A 21,980-nucleotide genomic window follows, 5' to 3' on the forward strand; every position below is an offset into this window, starting at 1 on the left:
CTAGCATTGTGGTACCAACAGTGACAGATTGTCCATGTTTTGTTATTTTGCTCAACTTTGGCTTAATGATATGTGAATGAGCCACCTCCTCACTCCTGCTTTTCTTACAAGGTTGGAAGGAAGAGTCCAAATGCATTGGTCACACTGAAGCTTGTGACATTCAGATAAATACTGTGTTCTTTATTGGATTCGATTTTGGAAGGAAGGTGGTGTATTGTACAGTCACCTCTCATTTTCAGGTTTAATTTTGTGGGTTTGATTAATATGTTCTCTCTAGGAATTTCTAGGTCCTCCAGTTCCACTCCTATATTTAATATCTGCCAGAAGATGGCCATAAAGATTCACTGGAGGACCTAGAAATTGAGATGTTGTCTCAGGTAAACAATTGTTTTTAAAAATTCACAGATCTTTCACTTTTGCGGGGGTACTGTATCCCCAACCTTACAAAATTGAAGGTCCCATGGTATGTGTGTGTATGTGTATAAAATGGTAGTTTCCCTATAGCTGTATTTAGTTTTTAAACAAGCCGGGAAACTATAGTTTGAAGATGGCTAATATGAAACCTGTGATGCAGTTCAGTAGATTTGGTTCCTGCTCTGTTTAAACTGATTGTCACTTGAGAGGACATAAAAGTGGAAAGGGGGTGCCTGAAACTGTGTTGGGGAATGTAGCAGTGCATTTGACCAAACAACACTCTTCTTTTTTCAAGCACGAAGCCATTAAAGTCCTCCAGGATGCTATCAATGAATTTTCTGGCACTCCTGAAGAACTCAGAGTTGTGATTGCCAATTCAGATCTAGCCCTTGCACAAGGAGATGTGGAGGCAGCACTGACTATGCTGAGGAACATCACCCCAGAGCAGACTTATTATGTTCAAGCCAAAGAAAAAATGGCCCAGGTCTATCTGGAGTACAGGAAAGACAAGAAGCTATATGCAAACTGCTACAGGTAAGAACTGATAATATTATTAAAAATAATAGTAGCAAATCTTATTTCTTTTCTGTTTTTTATGTGATGGAAAGGCATTGGAAATCAATAGACAGCCTTTCCTTTGGAGTTGCCACTCTGTATTGATTTTTTTTTTCATGTCAGGAGCGACTTGAGAAACTGCAAGTCGCTTCTGTTGTGAGAAAATTGACCGTCTGCAAGGACGTTGCCCAGGGGACGCACGGATGTTTTGATGTTTTACCATCCTTGTGAGAGGCTTCTCTCATGTCCCCGCATGGGGAGCTGGAGATGACAGAGGGAGCTCATCCACACTCTCCCCGGATTTGAACCTTTGACCTGGTTCAGGAATTTGTTTTCTCTGGCATGTCTCTGGCATCAGGCGTTTCCACTTCAATTTTGTATTAACTGTAGTTTTATATTCGTTGCATTTTTATTTGATTTATTTCAACCAAACATAGCAAAAGTTGAAGCAAAACCTCCAGAAGTCCTCAGTGAAGTAGTAATGAGCACCATAAAAGCTCAGTGAAGGCGCTCATCATTAAAAGCTGAGATTTATATAGTCTTGTGTCTAGATCAATGGTTCAAAACCTGTGGGTCCTCAGATGTTTTGGCTGTCAAATCCCATAAATCCGAACAGCTGGTAACTGGCTGTGATTTCTGGGAGTTGTAGTCTAAAACACCTGGGGAGCCACAGGTTGAGAACCACTTATCTAGATCATCTCATCCTATTTGGTGACACTAAGATGCTGTAACACTGCTGTCAACAAAAAAGCAAGTTGCTGTATTTGGATGAAGACTGAGATATCAAGGATCTCATATAATTTTTTTCTCTATCCTTGCTAAACTAAATAAGAAGCAATTGTGGCTATACAAACCTAGCTTGTTGCGCCAGCAGCAAAAAAAATCATTACTTTTCTTCTTCTTTGTAGAGATTTAGTGGAGAAAATGCCAAGCTCTCACACTTTTCTGCTCCTCGGTGATGCATATATGAATATCCTGGAGGTAAGCAGAGGATGCTTCAGCTGTACTCCACAAAAAGGAAAATTAGCCTGTCCAGCCAGCCTTGCAAATGCTGATTCATTTTATATTCCTGGGGTCATATAAAAATTTTTCAGGCAGAAAGGGGTCACAAGTGGAAAATGTTTAAGAGTGGAAATGTGTAAAATAAAAATATAAAAGTTTCCCTCCAGAAGAGAAGAGGAAAGTATACTTAAGCATCACAAACTTCTGGAAAAAGATCACGGGGCTTTGTTTCCTCTCCTCTCCCTCAGATGCTTAGATCTGTGTTCTTCCGCAGTCCACAGTGGGATGATATTTTAGGTGATCGTTATCTACATCATGAGATAGATTTGTAAGCATACAGTGTATATACAGCTTCCTGCTCCTGTAATAACCAAATATACAAAGGTCAATGGAAAAGTTTTTAATGGTGTGTTGTTTCCTGTTTCTCTGGCCCAATTTTTTACTTTCTCAATTACACTTTATTCGGGAACTGAGAAAGTGCAACCCTAAATACCCTCTAGGAGAAGTTGGGGACATTTTTGTCATTTTACATCAATATATAAGAGGACAGACTTCATCCCTTACATTTTGTAAATTGTATGTTGACCAAACCTAGAAAAGGGGAGCAGGATTGAGTTCTTCTTATTGGTCCTAACTCTGGAACTGGGCTGAATGTTAAAACTTTTGCCACAAACCTAAAATATATAATACACATTCATTTAAGTTCATGTATTGATTATGGTTTTGGTGGAACTAGAGAGCAATCCACACTAGAAGTTCTTTTGTTTGGTTGAGCTTTCATTCTGAACCAATAGTCTTTATTTCTTCTGGTTCTGCTCTGGTTCAGGTTCAATAAATACTTATGGTTAATAGCTGAAGGCCTGTTTGTGGTCCAGAAAGACATAATGGCTCATTGTAGTTTTTGATTCAGATTTGCTCTGATTCCTTGCTTGAAAGTGATTAATGTATTGTTTGGGGCACGCTTCTGTCAGCAGACTACTGATATACATGTTTTCAGCATTGATAAGTTGTTAGAGATCTATTTCGTGTCTTCTAAGTGCAGTCAGATGGCATAATCTTCATTTCATCTGTTGGTGTTTTAGCCTGAAGAAGCTATAGAGGTTTATGAACAGGCTTTGAAGAAGAATCCCAAAGATGGCGCACTGGCTCATAAAATTGGAAATGCTTTAATAAAGACTCACAACTATGCAAAGGTAAAATGTGAAATGCTTATACCAGCTTTGTCAACGTATCCCCCTTTGCATTTCATGACATACCATTTGAATCTTCTCATGGACATGCTGGCTAGAAATGTTGAGAGATGTAGGCCAACACAGCGAGAGAAGCCCAGGTTGAAGAGGACTGGATTATTGAAATGGATAGGTTGCATTTCACTATTTGACTTCCTAATCACCATTTAACTTCCTAATCTATTTGCCAGTATTTTGACAGTCCTAGGGGAAAAAAATAATAATTTGCCTTGCAGTAGAGGACAGGTTATGAACGTTGTTGTGCTTACGATCAATTTAAAGTGATATGAAGAATTTTAAAAATCCTGATTTAAAACTGCTAATTATTACACAGACACATTTTTGTGTAAACACCAAAAAATAACAGGTTTATTAACACTTAGATCAATTCTGCTTAAAGTAAACCCAGTGGCAGCATGTTATCTAGTGCAGAGAATAGAAAGGGATGCATAGATGTATGCAATGTTGATATCTAGAAAAACAGTACACCCCTGACGTGTTTCCTCTTCCTCCAGTGTCCTCTAAACCAGTGCTTATTAAGATGAATTGAGACCAGTAGGTCTTTTCCCCAATGAATTTGTGCCCATTGACTACAACAGTTTATTTCCTGGAAACTTTAATCATTTACCATGTATGCTACTTGTTCCAGGGACCAACTACTACAAATAGTTGAGAGGAACCTCTATTGGAAGAGTCCTTTCTGGGGGGTGGTTAGGTAATGAAAGAGAACAATGTTTCCTTTGACCAAACTTAACCATCACCAAGTACTTTTCAAGCTATAAAGGGAGCAGATGGCTTAACAGCTTAAGTGATCTGTGAGGAGTATAATGGACTGAAGGGCATGATCAAGGACGTATCTGCCAGCACCTATCCTGAACAAATATGGATGTAACAGAAGTAATGGGACTACTTGTTCTCCAATTCATACTGAATGGGCACCGCTGTAGGGGGAGGGCTCAGCAGTACTCCAAATGCACAAGCTTAGGAATCCCTCAAAGGCCCAGGCAGCAGTGCAAAGAGGAGGCCATAAGTTGGATTCTTACTACAAAGGCTTTTATTGCGGGCCTAGCAAAAACAACAAAATGCATACAGAAGTGCATGAAAAGGCTTTGGCACAACTTGAAATGGGGTTGCAAGGCCTTTTTTTATCATTTTCACAGAAAATTGGAAACACATTCTCATTGGTGTTCAAAGATCAATCATTTCATTGGTCTAAGCTGGCTAATACACATTTCATTGGCTCTCTATGACTTTGACAGACAGGAGGGCAAACATGGGATCTTAACAATGGCACAATTATACTCTGTTGTTCTCTGGCCATGAACACTCAGTTGGAAAGTATCTATAGGTCGGTACTTCAGACGGTTGGGAAATTAAGGGAGTATTAGGGAGTACTTTCTGTCCAACTCTGGTCCTTGGCAGCTCTTTCGCTACACATCAGCATTTTTGCAAACTAAGGTCCTATGCAAAAGCAGGCACATAGAATTTTCAATCATTGGATGCATCCATGAAAATCCCTTTTTAAAGCTACATCTCCCTCAACAGTATTTATTTATTTTCATCATCGTCGTCATCATCACCATCATTTATTTATTTATTTATTTATTTTTACATTTTCCTGAAATGGTTTGCAAATGTCAGATAGAATTTTTGATGCAATGTTTCTTGGTTGTCTTGTTTAGGCAATCAGCTATTATGAAGCCGCTCTGAAAACTGGCCAGCAGAATTTCCTCTCTTACGACCTGGCTGAGCTGTTGCTGAAGCTGAACCAATACGACAAAGCAGAAAATGTTCTTCGGCAAGTTTTAGATCATGAGTCTGGTATGTATTTGTTCCTTTCATGTATTGGGAATTGGATTGGATCATGACCTGTTAGGATCACCACCCATTGGGGTATAGATTATGGACTGTTAGGATCACATCGGGATAGCAGAGTTTATTTGGTAATGGATGATCACTGGGCACGTAGATATTTTGTTTCTATTTGATGTTCACAGTAGACAAAGATGCAAGCAGGCTTCTTTTAAAGATAAGTTTGTTTACTGATGATTTCATGTAATAGTTTACTTTCAAATAAAACTCAAGCCTGCAATTATGGTAATGTTGTGGCATGACTATGGCACCTGTCCTTGCCAAATAAGGGATAAAATTGCCATTCCACTCCACATAGTTTGACATGTACTACTTTAGAGTTTTCTAGCAGAGAAGTCTTTGTACCTTACCAAACCAAAAGTGGCAGGAGTCTGTAGGATGGAGCTATGCAGTCCAAGTTGTAGTAAAATGCTAAAAAGAATAGGAATTGTGTAAGAGGGAAATGAGCTGAGTTTAATTTTTATTGTTTTTCTGTGGCATCTCTTTGAGCACCATAAATATAAGTACTTTTCATCACTTTTTCTGGCTGAGTGTCTGAATTGCACAGACTTCACTGCTCCACGCAGTTTACTAAATTTAGCATTCAGTTCTTGACTTATTTGGTTCGATGTTGTTTGCGCTCTAAATGATTGTATATACTAGTTGCTAGTACAAAAAATGTGTCATTTCACTCACTTGGTTTGCACTCAGAATTAAAGTTGTTTCGTTGGGGAACTTTTTTCATAACTCTCATGTGAAGTTCACCCACAACTGTGCTTACTTTGTGCTCCAAAGTTTTGTATCAAATTATATCTCTTTCTCCTTTTCAAAGCAAATGATTTGTCCTCTCTGATGGATGATGTCAGGTACCAGATTCTTCTTGCAAAAGTCTATAGCAAAATGGAGAGGATAGAAGATGCTGTTGTTTCTTTACAACAGGTACAGGAGTACATTACTGAGTAAGACAAAGTCTTTGCAATTGAAATAGCTGCATATTCTTCTGCTTCTCCATATATCTGCTTTCCCTGGGTCTGTTTTAGAGTGTTAGTATCTTGGAATTGGGGTCTGTCATACCTCTTTTTTTGTAGCACTGTGTGTACAGACATATTGCTATATGAACTAAGGAAGAATAGACTCTGGGCACTTCAGAATTCTTGCCACAGAAGTAAGATGCACGGGTCTCTTTCACAATACAGATTTATAGCATGATTATAGCAGCATGATTCCACTTTAACTGCCATGCCAACATTTTAAAGAATCCTGGGATTTGCAGTTGCAAAGAAACCTTCACTTCTTTGACCGGAATGGTCCTTTGATTCTCTGCCCAAAGTACAAATCGCATGATAGTTAAAGTGGAATCAAAGTGCTACTAATGTATAGCATTAAATTAAAAATTATCCAAAGCTGTTATTATTAACAGATAGTTGCCATAATGGTACAGTGGGTTAAACCCTTGTGCCGGCTAAACTGCACAAGAAGACCTGAATGTTGGTGGTTCGAATCTGCGAGATGATGTGAGCTCCCATCTGTCAGCCCCAGCTTCCCATGTGGAGACATGAGAGAAGGCTCCCACAGGATTGTAACACATCTGGGCATCCCCTGGGCAACGTCTTTGCAGACAGCCAATACTCTCACACTAGAAGCAATTTGCAGTATATTCTCAAACCACTTCTGACACGATTAAAAAAATTAACAGATAAATACATTTGATGATTTCCCTCCATCACCATATTTGCTAGGCCTCTTTTCTTCCAGTAAACAATGCCATCCTTCACTCATGACAGTCTATATGAATCCCTATTCAGTCAACAGGCTTTGACATTAAAAGTAGCCAAGGTGTGCTAAATCAGCAGAGTCATTATTATATCTTTTGCTTCTGCTAGTTCAGTGGTTCCCAACCTGTGAGACCCAGATGTTTTGGCCTTCAACTCCCAGAAATCCTAACAGCTGGTAAACAGGCTGGGATTTCTGGGAATTGTAGGTCAAAACACTTGGGGATCCACAGGTTGAGAATCAGTGTGCTAGTCAGACATAAGCATTAACCTCACCTCCTTACACGCTTGCAAATTGAGAGGCCAAAAGCATGATAGACTAAGCACTTGGCAAGCAAAATGTCCCAGGTTTAGTTCCACTGTGCCTATGATTAAACAGTTCACCAGATAATTGCCCCCCCTCCCCCAACTATAATTTACTATCAGCTCTTGTACTTTTTCACTGTCCCCTACCCTATAGATCTGGCATTCTAAATGACATTGGCCTTCTAGCCCTAATATATTATTGGCTCTTGCGCTTTTCCACCAGCCCTTGTCTTGACACTATACAGAACAAGCTTCTACCCTCCAAGTTCAGTATTTATTACTGTTCAGGCTATTGGTTGTTTTAAGCTGAGGGCCGCTTCATGGTCCTCCAGACTGTTGGGGGACTGGACTATAGTTTTATAAAAACATGAACAAATTCCTATGCACATGGCACGTATCTTATTTGTAGTGCAAAAAAATGAAAAAAAAAACAATACAATATTTGAAATGAAGAACAATTTTAATCAACATAAACTCATTAGTATTTCACTAGGGCCTGCTTTTGACTGCTGAGAGAATCAAGTTAATTAGGATTGTGGTTGTGTGCCTTCAAGTCGTTTCAGACTCGGGGTTGCCTGAAGTTTAGGGTGGGAGGCAGGGAAATGTCCTTGGAGGGCTGCATCTGACCTGCGGGCCTTAGTTTCCCCTGCTATAGAAATACTGAGCTTGAAAGACCAATAATCTCTGTGAATGCAGCTTCTCATGTTGTATACATGAAGGGAAAACTCATATCCAACCCTGACTTCAGTGGAAGTAAATAGGTCCTTTGGAAATGTGTTCAAATTCTTTCTCTGTGCATTATTTCTTTCCCTAAACTGTTCTTGCTTTTCCTTCAGGCTCGGGATTCGCAGGCCAAAGTACTGAAAAGGATTCAGATAGAGCAGCTGGACGCTGTTCCCGTGCAGAAGCAACTGGCAGCTGAAATTTGCTCAGAGATAGCAAAGCATTCAGCTACCCAACGGAACTATGAGAAAGCAATCAAATTTTACAAAGAAGCTCTTGTTTATTGTGAGACAGACAACAAGGTCAGCTGAGCACCAAGATGATACTTTTCTTTTAAGTGAAGGGATCTCATAGCATCTTAGAAATTAACCGAGAGAAAAAAGTTGGTTGTATAAGTTTTCATAGGCTTAGACTACTTCCTCGGATGCAGGGACTTGGTGTATGAAAACTTTTGCAACCAACCTCATTATCTCAGTCTCCGAGATGCTACAAGATCCCTTTGGAAAAGGATAATCCAGGCTAATACAGCTATGGCTTTGTCTTCCTTTAAGTCTTGCTCTAAAAAGCCTGGCTGTAGATATACACTTTTGTCATCACCTTCTACCGCAGGAATGGCAGAGAATTTGCATCTTATGTTTTGAATATTTGAAAAAAATGTTTGAAAAGCATGCTTCTTACATATCACTGAAGTCTTGACAGGAAGAGTTTTGGATGAAGGAAGCTCTCCACAATTCAGGACATATCCTGTACAAAACTTACACTTAGGGATTTTTTTTTCTCCACAGAAAACATTTTCTGAACAGGTGAATCCATTTTCTATAGAGGAAAACAATAAACAAAGTGCTGTTTTCTACTAAAAATAGGCACTGTTTACATTTTAGTAGTTTAATTGCTAGCATATTTTTTGTGCAATAATGTTTTATTTGTGAAATTATGTTCTATTTTAGTATCTATATTCTTATGACTTAATTCCAATTCTCTTTTAATAGTAAGTCTATTAATTGTCTGTTTTACAGTTTTGATGTTGTGTGATGTTAGTTGTGGCATCTTTTTATATGTATGTAAACTTCTCTGAGTTCCCTCGGGGAGATAGGGTTGTTTAGAAATAAATTATTATTATTATTATTATTATTATTATTATTATAAAATACCACATGCAAATTTTGTGCAGAGTAAGTTCCAAGCTGCAGCCTGTGTCTGAAAACTGTGTAGCTTTTAAATACTATCTGTTGGTTGAGCTACAGTCAGCAAGTTTTGGGATTGTGCATCCATAGATTCAACTGCACAAAGTTTGAAAATACTCATTTTTTTTTAAAAAAAATCCCCCAAACAAACATTAATTTTATCATTTTTTCTAAGGGATGCCATTTTACTATGACGTTATATATAATGGGACTTGAACATCCATGGATTTTGGTATCTAGCGGGAAGAGGACTGGAAGCAAACCCCAGTAGATACCAAGGGTGTTCTGTATACAGTTTTCAAAGAGTTTCTCCTATGGGGAAGGGAATTGCTGAAATTCCTTGTTGCTTTCTTTGAGAGCAGAATTATGAAGAATTCCATCCCTGCTCTTAACCCTCAGGTAATGCTGGAACTTGCACGCTTGTACCTTGCATACGACGATGTGGATTCCTGCCAGCGTCAATGTGCGCTATTGCTGAAGAATGATCCAGATAATGCAGCTGCTGCTATGGTAAGTTGTGCAGTCTCATCAAATTATTTTTGGGTTTTTTAAAAAAAGAAAATTAAATAGTAACTCTGACGGTCCTTTGGTTCGTTCTTTGATACCATATTTATTTTCTGTACTAAGGAAATTGTTATTCTGTGTCTTTTAGCTATTTCTGATCTATGGCAACCCTTAGGAGAACCTATAATAGAATTTTCTTTGCTCAGAAGCAGTTTGCCCTTTCCTTCTTCTGAGAATGGGTAACTTGCTACCTAATGGATTCCCATGGCCAAGTGGAGATTCAAACTGTGGTCTCTAATGTCCTAGTTCAATGCTGAAACCACATTGGCTCTCATTAGTGGAATACTGGGTTCTTTTTACTACTCTTTATAACTTTTCCCTTTGGTATCATGATGCCACCAGAACCTTCCTCAGGTTCACAATCCTTGCCTTATATGACTGCAATAATACTGATTTAGACATTCTCAGTGGTAGTGAATAAGAAAGAAGGAGAGCTGATAGGAATCAAAGAATGCTATTTAATAATGCATGCTTGGGATATTAATGGAGCTACATGATCCTTCTCTGGTATACAGATATTTAGTTGCAGCCTATAATGGGGTAACAATCCCAGGACTCTGATCCATGCAGTTCCCAGACAACCAAGACTTGAGAGTCCATCTTAATGAATTAAAAGTCCAAAATGATAGTTTCTTGATTATCTATACATATGTTAAAGAGTTTTTAAAAGCAAGTCAGGGAGCGCTATTATTTTTAGCTTTGAATATGTTTTAATGGATTTTAACTGTGAATAACTGTGAATTAGGAGCCGTGGTGGCACAATGGGTTAAACCCTTTGAAATGCTATTTTCCGAACAGCCCTTCCATATGTTGCTTTTTGAGGGCTCCATTACAGAGGCTTTTACAGTACTGTTTTATTATCATGTCTGCTTTATACTTGTAGATGATGGCTGACCTTATGTTCAGGAAACAGGACTATGAACAAGCAGTATTTCATTTCCAACAGCTCTTGGATCGCAACCCAGGTCAGCATTCTGTCCTTGTGTTGTTTCTTTTTTTATTATTTAAAAAAACAATGTTTATACTAAAGCTACATGCTGATAGGTACAATTAGATAGAATTTGGTGAGAGAAGATAGATTTTTCTAAAGTTATTTTTTCTAGTGAAAAATGCTTTTAGTTACAAGTATTATAAGACGCATAACACTATGTAACAAAATTGGGGGGGGGGGGATCTGTTCCTGTTTAATTGTGTGGTGCTTACTTTGAAACAAGTTGCTATACTCCAGAAACTTCGTTTTTTTGTGGCTGCCACAAACGGTGTTGAATTGGTTGAGACTCCATGAGGTATTCATTGAAAAACGATAGCAAAATGTGCAGCATGATGTCCCACCAAAACAAAGTTCCTGCAGTTTAACAAACTTTTCCCATGTTATTAATGATAGAAAAAAAATTAGGAAATGACATTTATAACTCAGGGACAAAAATCATGTTACATAGTGTAATCTAATCCTCAACATTAAATATGCTTCATTGTATATTTCAGTGAGCAAATATTCAGTTGTGTAGAGTAGGCACTCCGCTTGAGATGTCCTTCCCATAACATGCAGAGTCACCAGAGGCGAACTTGGTTCCATCCTTAATGCAGAAGGGAAAGTATGCCCCAAGAGACACCACACTGTAATGTTGGTTTTGTCTTAACACCCTTTCATCCTTGTACAGAACTATTAAATAAAAACAGTTGCTTTCTGTAATGCCCTGTATACTTACGTTAACAGACAATTATGCAACATTGTCGCGTTTGATTGACCTTTTAAGAAGGGCCGGAAAGCTAGAAGAAATCCCAAGATTCCTTTCGATGGCTGAAAAACACTCTCCCAGGACAAAGCTTGATCCAGGTTTTCACTATTGCAAAGGACTATATCTTTGGTAGGTATGGCTGAAAAATATGCATTACTGAAATAATGCCGGCATTGTCCATACACACCTTCAAGGTCACGTGGCCAGCATGACTGCATGGAGCACCGTTACCTTCCCGCAGAAGCAGTACCTATTCATCTACATATATTTGCATGTTTTCAAACTGCTAAGTTAACAGAAGCTGGGCATAACAGCAGGAGCTCATCCTGCTCCCCGGATTCAAACTGCCAACCTTTCGGTCAGCAAGTTCAGCAGCTCAGTGGTTTAACTTGCTGCATTACAAGGGGGCCCTTCCATATAGATATAGATATCAATCTACACACCTCATTTCAGTTGCCCCTCTCTCTTGTACTCTCTCCTTCTAGTGATCCACATTCTGAGTAAATTCTGATCACATTCTGAGAGACAACTCACAGAACACATGTCTTAACACTGTTATGACTAAGACAGACTTTGCTAAGTTTGGAGATTATACTTTTGTTTTAAAGTCAATTCGTACATGCTGTTAAGTGAGTTGGACTGCCTGCCTAGGTACACTGGAGAACCAAATGATGCACTTCGGCATTTTAACAAAGCAAGGAAGGACAATGACTGGGGACAGAATGCTGTTTACAACATGATCGAAATCTGCTTGAACCCAGACAATGAAACAGTGGGAGGTGAAGTCTTTGAACACCTGGATACCGACACAGAGTAAGTGATGGTGTAAATCTTTTAAATGTTATTACTTTAACACTTGTTGAGTATAGCAACAAGACTAGATTTTCATTCTATAATTCTATTAGAGGCAGACTAGTAGGTAACATTAAAACATAAATAAAAATAAAGTTTAGGCAGTTTTTTTGATTTGACAGTGGTTTAGCAGATTCTGTAATTAAACATTTATTGATTGTACCTTTTCTTTTCTTTTTTTGTTTCCCTCTCCCAACCAAACAGGACTAAGCCAAGTGAGCTGTTGAATATCTTGTCATACAAGTGTCTATGTGGCATATGATGTGTGGCATATAGGCACGAATTTGTCCTATACATTAGGTTGGCTCAGGAGCTATGACTTCTGTGGACAAATTTAGTGGGTCCAGGACCATTTTTCTGTGCATGGAACTCTGTGAAGTTCACATGGGCTGCTAAAAATGCCTTCCCAAGTTGAGTGGAGTACAATTGCAAAAAGTCACATGCTTGAGGTCATAAAAATGTAGCCATGTCTTTTGGGGGTCCTTCCGCACAGCCCTATATCCAAGAATATCAAGGCAGGAAATCCCACATTATCTGCTTTGAACTGGGATATATGGCAGTGTGGACTCAGATAACCCATTCAAAGCAGATATTGTGGGATTTTCTTCCTTGATATTCTGGGTTATATGGCTATGTAGAAGGGTCCTGGAAGAGTCAGAGAGTCTTGAGAGCCAAATATCTCAGGGATGCACTGAGAGTACTGCACACTATTGACAGTGTAGTTTACAAAAGTAACCACAAGACATACTCTTACATTTTGATCATGTTCTTCTTCTTCAGTTTAAATCTAGAATATATCCAAGAGCATACCTGGTACCTTTCTGGTACCAGTCTTGTTTAAGATTGAAATTGTGCTCTTGATTATAGACCCTTGATGCTTTTTGTTTTCTTATACACAGTGCTTCCAGTGAGAAGCAAGAATCTGTGCAGCTGGCTGTGAGAACCGCAGAAAAGCTCTTAAAGGAACTGAAGCCCCAGACTGCTCAAGGTCATGTGCAGCTTCGCATCATGGAAAATTACTGCCTTGTGGCAACAAAACAAAAATCAAATGTGGAACGAGCCCTGAATGCCTTTACAGAGGTTGTTGTTAATGAGGTGGGTTGTTGTTGATGATGATGAATAATTTTACTGAAGTGTAAATCAGATCAGTTAACATGTAAGTAACTCCATATTGATAAGGTTTTTTTTTCTAATAGGGAAATATAATAAGTAACACCTTATAATATATTCCAAACCTTAGTAATTTGATATATAATATCTTCCCAAATATGAAGCTGGAATGTGAATCTCAGTTGGGTTTCTGCTTGTGTAAAATAACATACATTATTAAAAATGTTCATTTTGTTGCAGCTCAGTGCATTACAAATATAATATACTTGTTAACAAATGTATGCCATGTTTTGTTCATTGCTTTCATAGCAGAACATATTAAATATCCGCTTTGCACTTTAAAAGATAACACGAGCCAACACAATCAAACTTTTTATAATCATCAGAAATGCAAGTAGAACAGTTCAAATCAATTTTTATGCTGATTTTAAACATGTCTTTATTTTTTCATCACATCAACTTTTTAAAATATGGCAAATAGTAAAGTCTGTACTGTAAAGTCTGTACGCATTGATATCAATTAGATTCTATTATATCAGTGCATAAATGCATTAATTATTCAATTAGCCTCATTGCAAAAACTACACTTGACGTTGGACTGCAGCACTCATCATTTCCAACACAGTGGCCAATGATCAGATAATATGAGTTATCATCCAGAATTTCTAGAGTTTCAAGTCAGGAATTAAGCATTAGTGCCTTTTTTAGTCCTCAAGTTTGAATTACTTTATGCCACTGTTCCCATACAAAATGTGTCAAGGTAAAAAGCAACAACTGTATTTACAGTTTTCTTCCACAAAGAAAGGTAGCATTGGAGCTTTAATTGCAGTTGCTAAATTAGGGAAATAACCAGAAGATTGCTCCCTGAGGGATCCCATGGTATGTGTATATACCTTCAAGTATGTGACTTCAGTATGTGTATACTAATGGCAACCCCATGAATATCATAGTGTTTTAAAAGCCAGGAATTATCAGAAGTGGTTTTCTATTGGCTTGCGAAATATAGCTGGTAGCACCTGGTGTTTGTTGGTGGTCTCTCATCCAAATACAGACCAGTTTCCAAGGTCATATAGGATCTTGTGCCTTTTAAGGTATTTAGGCCTCTAGTGATATAGCGTATAAATGTGTCCATTGTAAGGCTAAAGAAACAAGCGCCTTGAACTACAGAAGCTTACATTATACATCTGCTGAATGATCTGGAAGAGCTAATGCACATGCCAAAGGTAAGGAGAAGTACTGTTTCCCACTAAGGAGTTTGTTTTTCTACTCAAAGGAGCTCTGTTCCCCCACACCGAAGGTAGGGTAGTGCAGAATTTGTCACAAGCATCCCCTTCTTCTTGCATCTATTTACAAAAGGAAGTCAGTGGGCTTTAAGAATATATTTGCATTTGCAGGTCTTTTGCTTGGGACTGTGCCTGGTGTTATCAGTGTCAAGTATATCCTGTAGAGGCCCTGTTGAGATCTACGCCAGGCTCTCTTGTTTCGCATCTGAGGTGCATCCTGTGTTTTTACTTTCAGAAGGACCATGTCCCAGCCCTCTTGGGGATGGCTATAGCGTACATGATCTTAAAGCAAACTCCGCGGGCCAGGAACCAATTGAAGCGCATTGCAAAAATGAACTGGAACCCCATTGATGCAGAAGAGTTTGAGAAAAGCTGGCTTCTGCTTGCTGACATTTACATTCAGTCTTCCAAATACGACATGGCTGGTGAATTATTAAAACGGTGCCTTCGTAATAACAGGGTAAGTCACAGGTTATGGACTCTTACCTGTGCTGTTCATGTTAATAGGACAGATAATGCAGTTAACTTTATGAAAAAGGAGACATAGGGATGGCTCAGAGAGACAGGGAATCAACTGGGGGTCACAGTTGATTTGCATAATTGCGGGTTTTTGGCTATTCAGGTAATGATAGTCTCTGTAACTCCCTATACTAGTGAAGCTGAATGGGGCAATCAGGTGCGGACTTTTCTGTAAACTATTCACTTAGAAAACAGCCAACCAAATTCTAGCTTGCTATTTTAGTGAGCCAATAGGATTTGTTCATAATTCAGTTGATGCAGAAGTCCTTTTTCCCTTTCTAGTCTTGTTGTAAGGCTTATGAATATATGGGATACATTATGGAAAAGGAACAAGCATATAAGGACGCAGCAGCAAATTATGAGATGGCCTGGAAGTATGGAAACCAAACAAATCCAACTATAGGTAAGTTCATCACCAGCTTTTTTCCTGTTGTGGTCTCAGAATAAATTTTTAGACCTGGATCTTGATTTTGAATCGAAAACCAAGTTCAGTACAGGCAGTCCCCAAGTTTCAAACATTCAACTTACAAATAACTCATAGTTAAGAACGGGGCTGAGACAACAGGGAGACTTCTACCCCTTGGAAGGGAAATTTACTCCTGGAATGGTTATCATGGGTAAAAGGTGTCTCTACTGAAGCATTTGCAGAAATCCTTGTTTCCACAACAAGCCAATTGTGGAATTCACAATCCAAGAATTCAGAATTGGATTTCAGAATCCAATTATCACAGGGACAGAAAGTGAGGTAAAATCATCTGAACAGGGGCACAGAGAGCAAAACAAAGACCATAGGGGTGTTAACTCTTTCCTATGCTATCCAATATTTACACTTTAAAAATATACCTGTTCCGACTTGCATACAAACCTACCGAACCTATCTTGTTCATAACTTGGGGACTGCCTGTATATTGACTAACAGCACAATAAAATGAAACCAAATAGCAGGCCTGCAGAACAGCAATAATATATGTGGAGACATCATACAGTAATACCTTGAGTTAAGATTTTAATTTGTTCTATGGCTGAGCTCTTAACTCAAACAGTTCTTCTTTCCGATTGACCTGTGTGGGCTAAAGAAAGAAGACATACCAAGGGCTTTTCCAGGTTAATCTAAAGAAATGTGAGTCCTCATGACATAACTCTTCGGTTTTCATCTGATTTTGCCATTCGCATCTGCAATCACTCAGTCCAGTCTGTGGGAGGAGGCAGGAGCTATTTTTAGCAATTTCTTGGACTTCTATTATGTTTTTTCTAAGGTTTAAATGAGAAATGTCATTTATTAAGAGGATCATTTAATCAGAAGGACAATTTTTATTCTGTTTGTATTTCTAAATTATAATGCAATTTCAATAATGCATTAAATGCTAAAGGATTTTAACAATGGTAAGAGGGTGAGAAGAGAGTAAGATATTCTGCTATGTCTTGGAACTGGGGGGAAAACACCATAGGGTGGGAATAAAATGTTACAGCTGATGCTGCGACTTGCCAGAAATAGTCTGGGATAGCCGAAGGCACATCCACACTGGCCACTTAGATCAGTTTCAAACTGGTATTGAAGAAAGTGGTTTCACTGTGCAGAGAAATCCAGAACCCATTGGAAGCTGCTGCACTTTAAATGGCTTTTTTCACTCTTTCATGGGAGTTTGCTGTCTACCCGCCACAGTTTGAAGCTAGCAGCATTAAATGGTCAGTGTAGATGGGGCTAGAGACATTGCTTGGAGATTACATTGATGAATACCACATCTTTCCAATACTTTTGCTCTATTTGGATGCACCCTTAGTGTCTCTGGGCAGAGACTGATGCCATTGCTATCTCCTCCCAGCTATTAAAATAGCACTTTCTGACTTGAGCTCACTCCGCTTTCATGAAGCTCACTTGGGAAGACATTCCAGTCATACATTCAGTCTTGGAGCTTCCTGATACCAGCATAACATAGCTGGGATTAGAAGGCTCTCTAAAGTTGTATTTACTGGTCCAGGTCAAAAGAATGGCATCAGATGCCCACTGAAATAACTATATATAGCTAGACTGGATGAATGTTGAGGGGAAATCCTTTTCATTATGCCTTATCTCAACTCCACCCTATTGTGTCCTTGTCACTATTTTGGAAAGTTCCTGTTTCTTTTCTCTGAATTATAAAAATCTTCCAGGGCCAGCCTTCTCATTTTATTAAAACAGACCTTGGTAAAATAAATAAATAAATCTGTACATACAAAAAATATGTCTGCATTTTCCACCACCACCCCCCCCCCCCCCCCAACACACACACACACACACACGGACAGCCAGAACAAATTCTTTGTTGTCTTTATGTGTGGAGAGAAGTCTGTACATAGGGACAAAAAAGTGCTGTTTTTGAAAGAGAGATAGAGGCATGTCCCAGAAAACATGAACAATGAGCCATCTGTTTCTCCTCTCATTTTATCCCTTTTCCCTTTTGTTCACCATCATTTAAACTGTTAAGAGAAAAAGAAATACAAAAACTGCACAAGCCATCTTCTCTATTTCTGAAAAGAAAAAGCATCTCCAACACAGAAAAGGCTCAAAAGCTTTCCCCTTTGTAAAATGTGTGATCCGTTGTTTTTACAGGTTTCAAACTGGCATTTAATTACCTGAAAGCCAAGAGATACATTGATGCAGTCAATGTTTGCCATAAGGTAAAGTATCATGAATTTAAAATAATGGTTCTAAGGATCTGCAACTTTATGTGGTATACAAAAAGTGGAGAAACAAAAATAGAACTAGTCCTAATCTAAAACTAAGCCTTGTCTGTACATATGCGAGAGATGTATTCCTGGATCTCCATTCCCAAAGGTTTTTGGTCATGGAATCCTCAGAAGACTTTTTTCCCTTGTGGAACCCTAATTGTGTCCCTATTTTTCCCGCAGAATTCTAACTCTGCCCCTAAGTATTGTGAACCACAAAGTTCTTCCTTCTTTTAACTACACCATTTGCCTGTGTGTCCAAACGCATCTCCCTCTATGAACCTACAAGATCCTTAAGATCGGCTGGGGAGGCCCTGCTCTCCGTGCCAACCTCTTTGCAAGCGCGATTGGTTGGGCTAAGAGACAAGGCTTTCTCAGTGGTTGCCCCTCGGCTGTGGGACTCCCTCCCCAGTGGCATCAGGCAAGCCCCATCCCTCATGGTTTTTAGAAAAAAAGACCTGGCTTTTTATGCAGGTGTTTGGTGAATAGGAAACTACGGAATGAGATTTTATCAGCTTGAATAATGGGCTATGGATTTTGGAAAACTATTACGGGCCAGCTGCGCCCGTACCTTGGGAAGTCTGACTTGGCCACAGTGGTACACGCTCTGGTCACATCCCGCCTTGACTACTGCAACGCTCTCTACGTGGGGCTGCCCTTGAAGACGGCCCGGAAGCTTCAGCTAGTCCAGCGCGCGGCAGCCATGTTACTAACAGGAGCAGGACGCAGGGAGCATACAACGCCCTTGTTGTTCCAGCTCCACTGGCTGCCGATTTGCTACTGGGCCCAATTTAAGGTGCTGGTGTTATCCTACAAAGCCCTAAACGGTTCCGGCCCAAAATACCTTTCGGACCGCATCTCGGCCTATGAGCCCACGAGGACCTTGAGATCGTCCGGGGAGGCCCTTCTCTCGATCCCACCTGCTTCACAGGCACGTCTGGCGGGGACGAGAGAGAGGGCCTTCTCGGTGGTGGCCCCCCGGCTGTGGAACACCCTCCCTACTGACATCAGACAGGCGCCCTCCCTTATGTCCTTCCGTAAGAGCCTCAAGACATGGCTATTTGAGAAGGCATTTAACTGAGTGCTACAGTAACTGGAAATGACAACTGGAACGGAATATGGATTACGAGATTGGTTATGATTCTACTATAAGACGGAGCGGATTTTTTAGTGTAATTAGATAATTGTGTATTAGTGATATATTTGTTTTTGTCATTATGGCTTATTGTAATTTGTCTTTTATATGTTGTACACCGCCGTGAGTCGCTCTAGGGCTGAGAACGGCGGTTAACAAATGCAGCAAATAAATAAATAAAAATATGAGATAAAGACTTGGCACTATAGATGCTTTTTAATCTGTTTGATTGATATGTATTTTAATTGCTTATATGTTTGGATTGTTGTATATTTTGATGAGATGTGTTTTATTATCTATCTGTGCGGCATAAAATTTTTGCTGAATTTGTAAGCTGCCTTGAATCCCCTCCAGGGTCAAGAAAGGCAGGGTAGAAATGAAGTAAATAATAATAATAATAATTTTATATAATGTAGTAGGCTTCGAACATTTTAAACATAAGCACAAACCTTTATTTTGGTATAAGAAAATATTGGATTCACACTTAATGTGATGGATGAAATTATTTCATTTTGTTAATTTTGAAATTGGGACTTATGTTCGACATCTGAATATGCAAATCCAGGACAGCCTCAAATTCACTCTTATATTTGTTTTTGTAAAAGCATAAGCTAAAAAGCCTGACTCACATTGATAGAAGGTCACGAAGAGGAGCATTACTCAAGTAGCCTTTCTGGCTACTGACAGCTATATGTCTATCAATCCTACCCAACAGTCATTCAGTGGCACAGCTACAAGTTTAGTTTTTAAAGCAGAGGTACATTGAATACCAATAAGACCTTTATACACTGACCTGGACTTTGGAAAAAGATTTGAAAAAAATATATTAAAGATTTTTCTTGCAACCTCTATGATGCTTTTGTGGAAGCCTAGGATTCCGCAGAACACAGTCGGGAGTCACTTCTCTATAGAGGCCATTTTGGGACATTGTGAAACTTTTTTTTTCATTCAAAAACAGTTTCACAGTATCTCAATTTCTCTCGGGGTGAGGTGGGGGGCTCCAAACATGTGAAAATATCCTCCATAGGTATTTGGGGGAGGGAAATCGGCTCCTGAAGGACCACCTGCAGTTCATAATTTGCCCTCTCGTGATTTATTTATATAATGGTGTATTCTCAAGAGGCATGCTGCATGCCTATTGTTTTGGAACACTTTATATGTGGATCGGTGGGCAGTTGAATAACTATCAAGTGTTGTTTTACTGAGAAATGTTTATGGCTGTTTTATTACTCACTTTTTTTTCTTTCATCAGGTTTTAGAAGCACATCCAAATTACCCCAAGATCAGAAAAGAAATACTCGATAAGGCACGGGCATCTTTAAGGACTTAACCATAGTTGTATGTGTTTCTCTCCATTGGAGACGGGGAGAATTGCAGGGGATGAAGAGGCATAAATGCATCTATGTAGTTTGCTGTATGCTCCATTAGTTCCTATTGGGGGAAAATGCAAAGAGAAACTACTCTTGAGATCTCTCTCTCCTCTGGTGGAGGATGGTGTAGGACTGACGGGTCAGTAAATACAAATGGTAATTGGTGTCTGTTACTATCCACCTGTAGCTATTGGCTGCAATCCAAATAAATCAGTGCAAAGAAACAAGAGTCATCAGCAAAGCTTTCTTTGAAGATCTCTCGGTGGCACGAAAAAATCTATAGGAAAAGTCCCCAGCTGTGCTCATGGTTCTTTTGGCCTACATAGAGGTGATTTATTTGAGGAGAGTCCATTGTTTTCATAATCGGTTTCTTCAAAGGCAGAAAAAAGAGGAGAAGTACTACTAGAAGTTTGTGTCACTGTATATTTTTTTAGCAGACTACTTAATTTTTGAGAAATGTTTTTCCAGTAACCATAATCAAGTAAACTAAAAAACTCAATAAATTCTTATTTTCTCTGGCATGTTTCCAATGTTTTCTTTTGCTTCTGTGTCATAAAAAACTCCTATATAAATAAAATATTAATGACAGAGTGGCTTCCTAAACATGCACTGATGTATTACACTGGTATCTTTCCTGTCATTTTAAAGATATGCCCTCCAAAATATCAGTTTAACCTTACAAGCATTTTGTAAAGTGTGTTTAGCTGAGAGACAGTGCCTTCTCAGAGCTTTTGAACTAAACACGAGGGTTTGAATTTCAATTTCCTCATTCAACTGAGTTTTGGTAAACAAAGATCAAATTTTAAATTGGAGCTCCATACATAGTAATCCCTCTTTTTAGTTGGAATCTCCAATAAAAATGCCAGGGGCTCAGGGGATATGTCAACCAAAACACTTGAAGGATCAATGCTGCCCTTGTTACAAGGTATTCTTTCAAAAAAATGGAACTCCATGCTTATGCAGATGCCTAGTTCATTATGATGCAAGTGTGAAGTATTCGTGCCATTTTCTTGCTTTCCCAACTTAAGGTGAATCAGCCATACACATCTGCTAACATGCACTTGATTCAATATATATACACAATATATGTCTGGGGAAGCTGGACATCAGCATGGTCTTGAGAGTCCTCATAGGACTGACCACACCTTGGAATCATACTGATATGTAATATTTTTAAAAAGACACTTTTGTGATCTTTCATCAGAAGCTGTGGATTATTTTGATTTATCGTGTCAGAAGCAAATTGAGGGTACAATTAAAATGTATTTGAAACACAAAGTTTAAAACTTGGCATTGTGCTAAATATCCTTTGGCCAGAAGCTGGCCACTTGAAGTGCCTCTGGTGTTGCTGTGAGAAGGTCCTCCACTGTGCATGTGGCAAGGCTCAGGTTGCATTGTAGTAGGTAGTCTGTGGTTTGCTCTGCAAGATGAACAAGGATAAATCTAGCAGATTTTTAAAAAGTAAGTGTGCCAGTTTCTTGCAACATAAAAAAAAAAGAGGAAAGGGGAGGGGGGATGTAGCGGCACCTTTATGACTATGTAATTAAAAAAAACTGCGTGAAGTTTTATAATAATAACATAATAATAATACTTTATTTATATTCCACCCTTCTCACCCCGAAAGGGACTCAGGGACTCACAGTACACATACACGGCAAACATTCAA

At 39.0% G+C, this 21,980-nt stretch overlaps 1 protein-coding gene across 1 annotated transcript in view; it reads left to right on the plus strand.

Moving 5' to 3' along the window:
• Window positions 1–20,835, plus strand: part of TTC21B (tetratricopeptide repeat domain 21B) — a 46,689-nt gene extending 25,854 nt beyond the window's left edge. The window contains exons 15-29 of the mRNA XM_060778344.2: window positions 710–948; window positions 1,878–1,950; window positions 3,054–3,164; window positions 4,883–5,021; window positions 5,884–5,990; window positions 7,966–8,154; window positions 9,436–9,546; window positions 10,484–10,565; window positions 11,318–11,468; window positions 11,991–12,152; window positions 13,091–13,286; window positions 14,820–15,044; window positions 15,386–15,506; window positions 17,694–17,761; window positions 20,197–20,835. Of these exons, the coding sequence (XP_060634327.2) occupies window positions 710–948; window positions 1,878–1,950; window positions 3,054–3,164; window positions 4,883–5,021; window positions 5,884–5,990; window positions 7,966–8,154; window positions 9,436–9,546; window positions 10,484–10,565; window positions 11,318–11,468; window positions 11,991–12,152; window positions 13,091–13,286; window positions 14,820–15,044; window positions 15,386–15,506; window positions 17,694–17,761; window positions 20,197–20,274 (2,052 nt within the window). The 3' untranslated portion in view covers window positions 20,275–20,835. The remainder of the gene's footprint in view (window positions 1–709; window positions 949–1,877; window positions 1,951–3,053; window positions 3,165–4,882; window positions 5,022–5,883; window positions 5,991–7,965; window positions 8,155–9,435; window positions 9,547–10,483; window positions 10,566–11,317; window positions 11,469–11,990; window positions 12,153–13,090; window positions 13,287–14,819; window positions 15,045–15,385; window positions 15,507–17,693; window positions 17,762–20,196) is intronic.
• The last annotated feature ends 1,145 nt before the right edge of the window (window positions 20,836–21,980 follow it).

This window comes from Anolis sagrei, chromosome 1, assembly GCF_037176765.1.
Source record: "Anolis sagrei isolate rAnoSag1 chromosome 1, rAnoSag1.mat, whole genome shotgun sequence".
Classification (NCBI taxonomy): Eukaryota; Metazoa; Chordata; class Lepidosauria; order Squamata; family Dactyloidae; genus Anolis; species Anolis sagrei.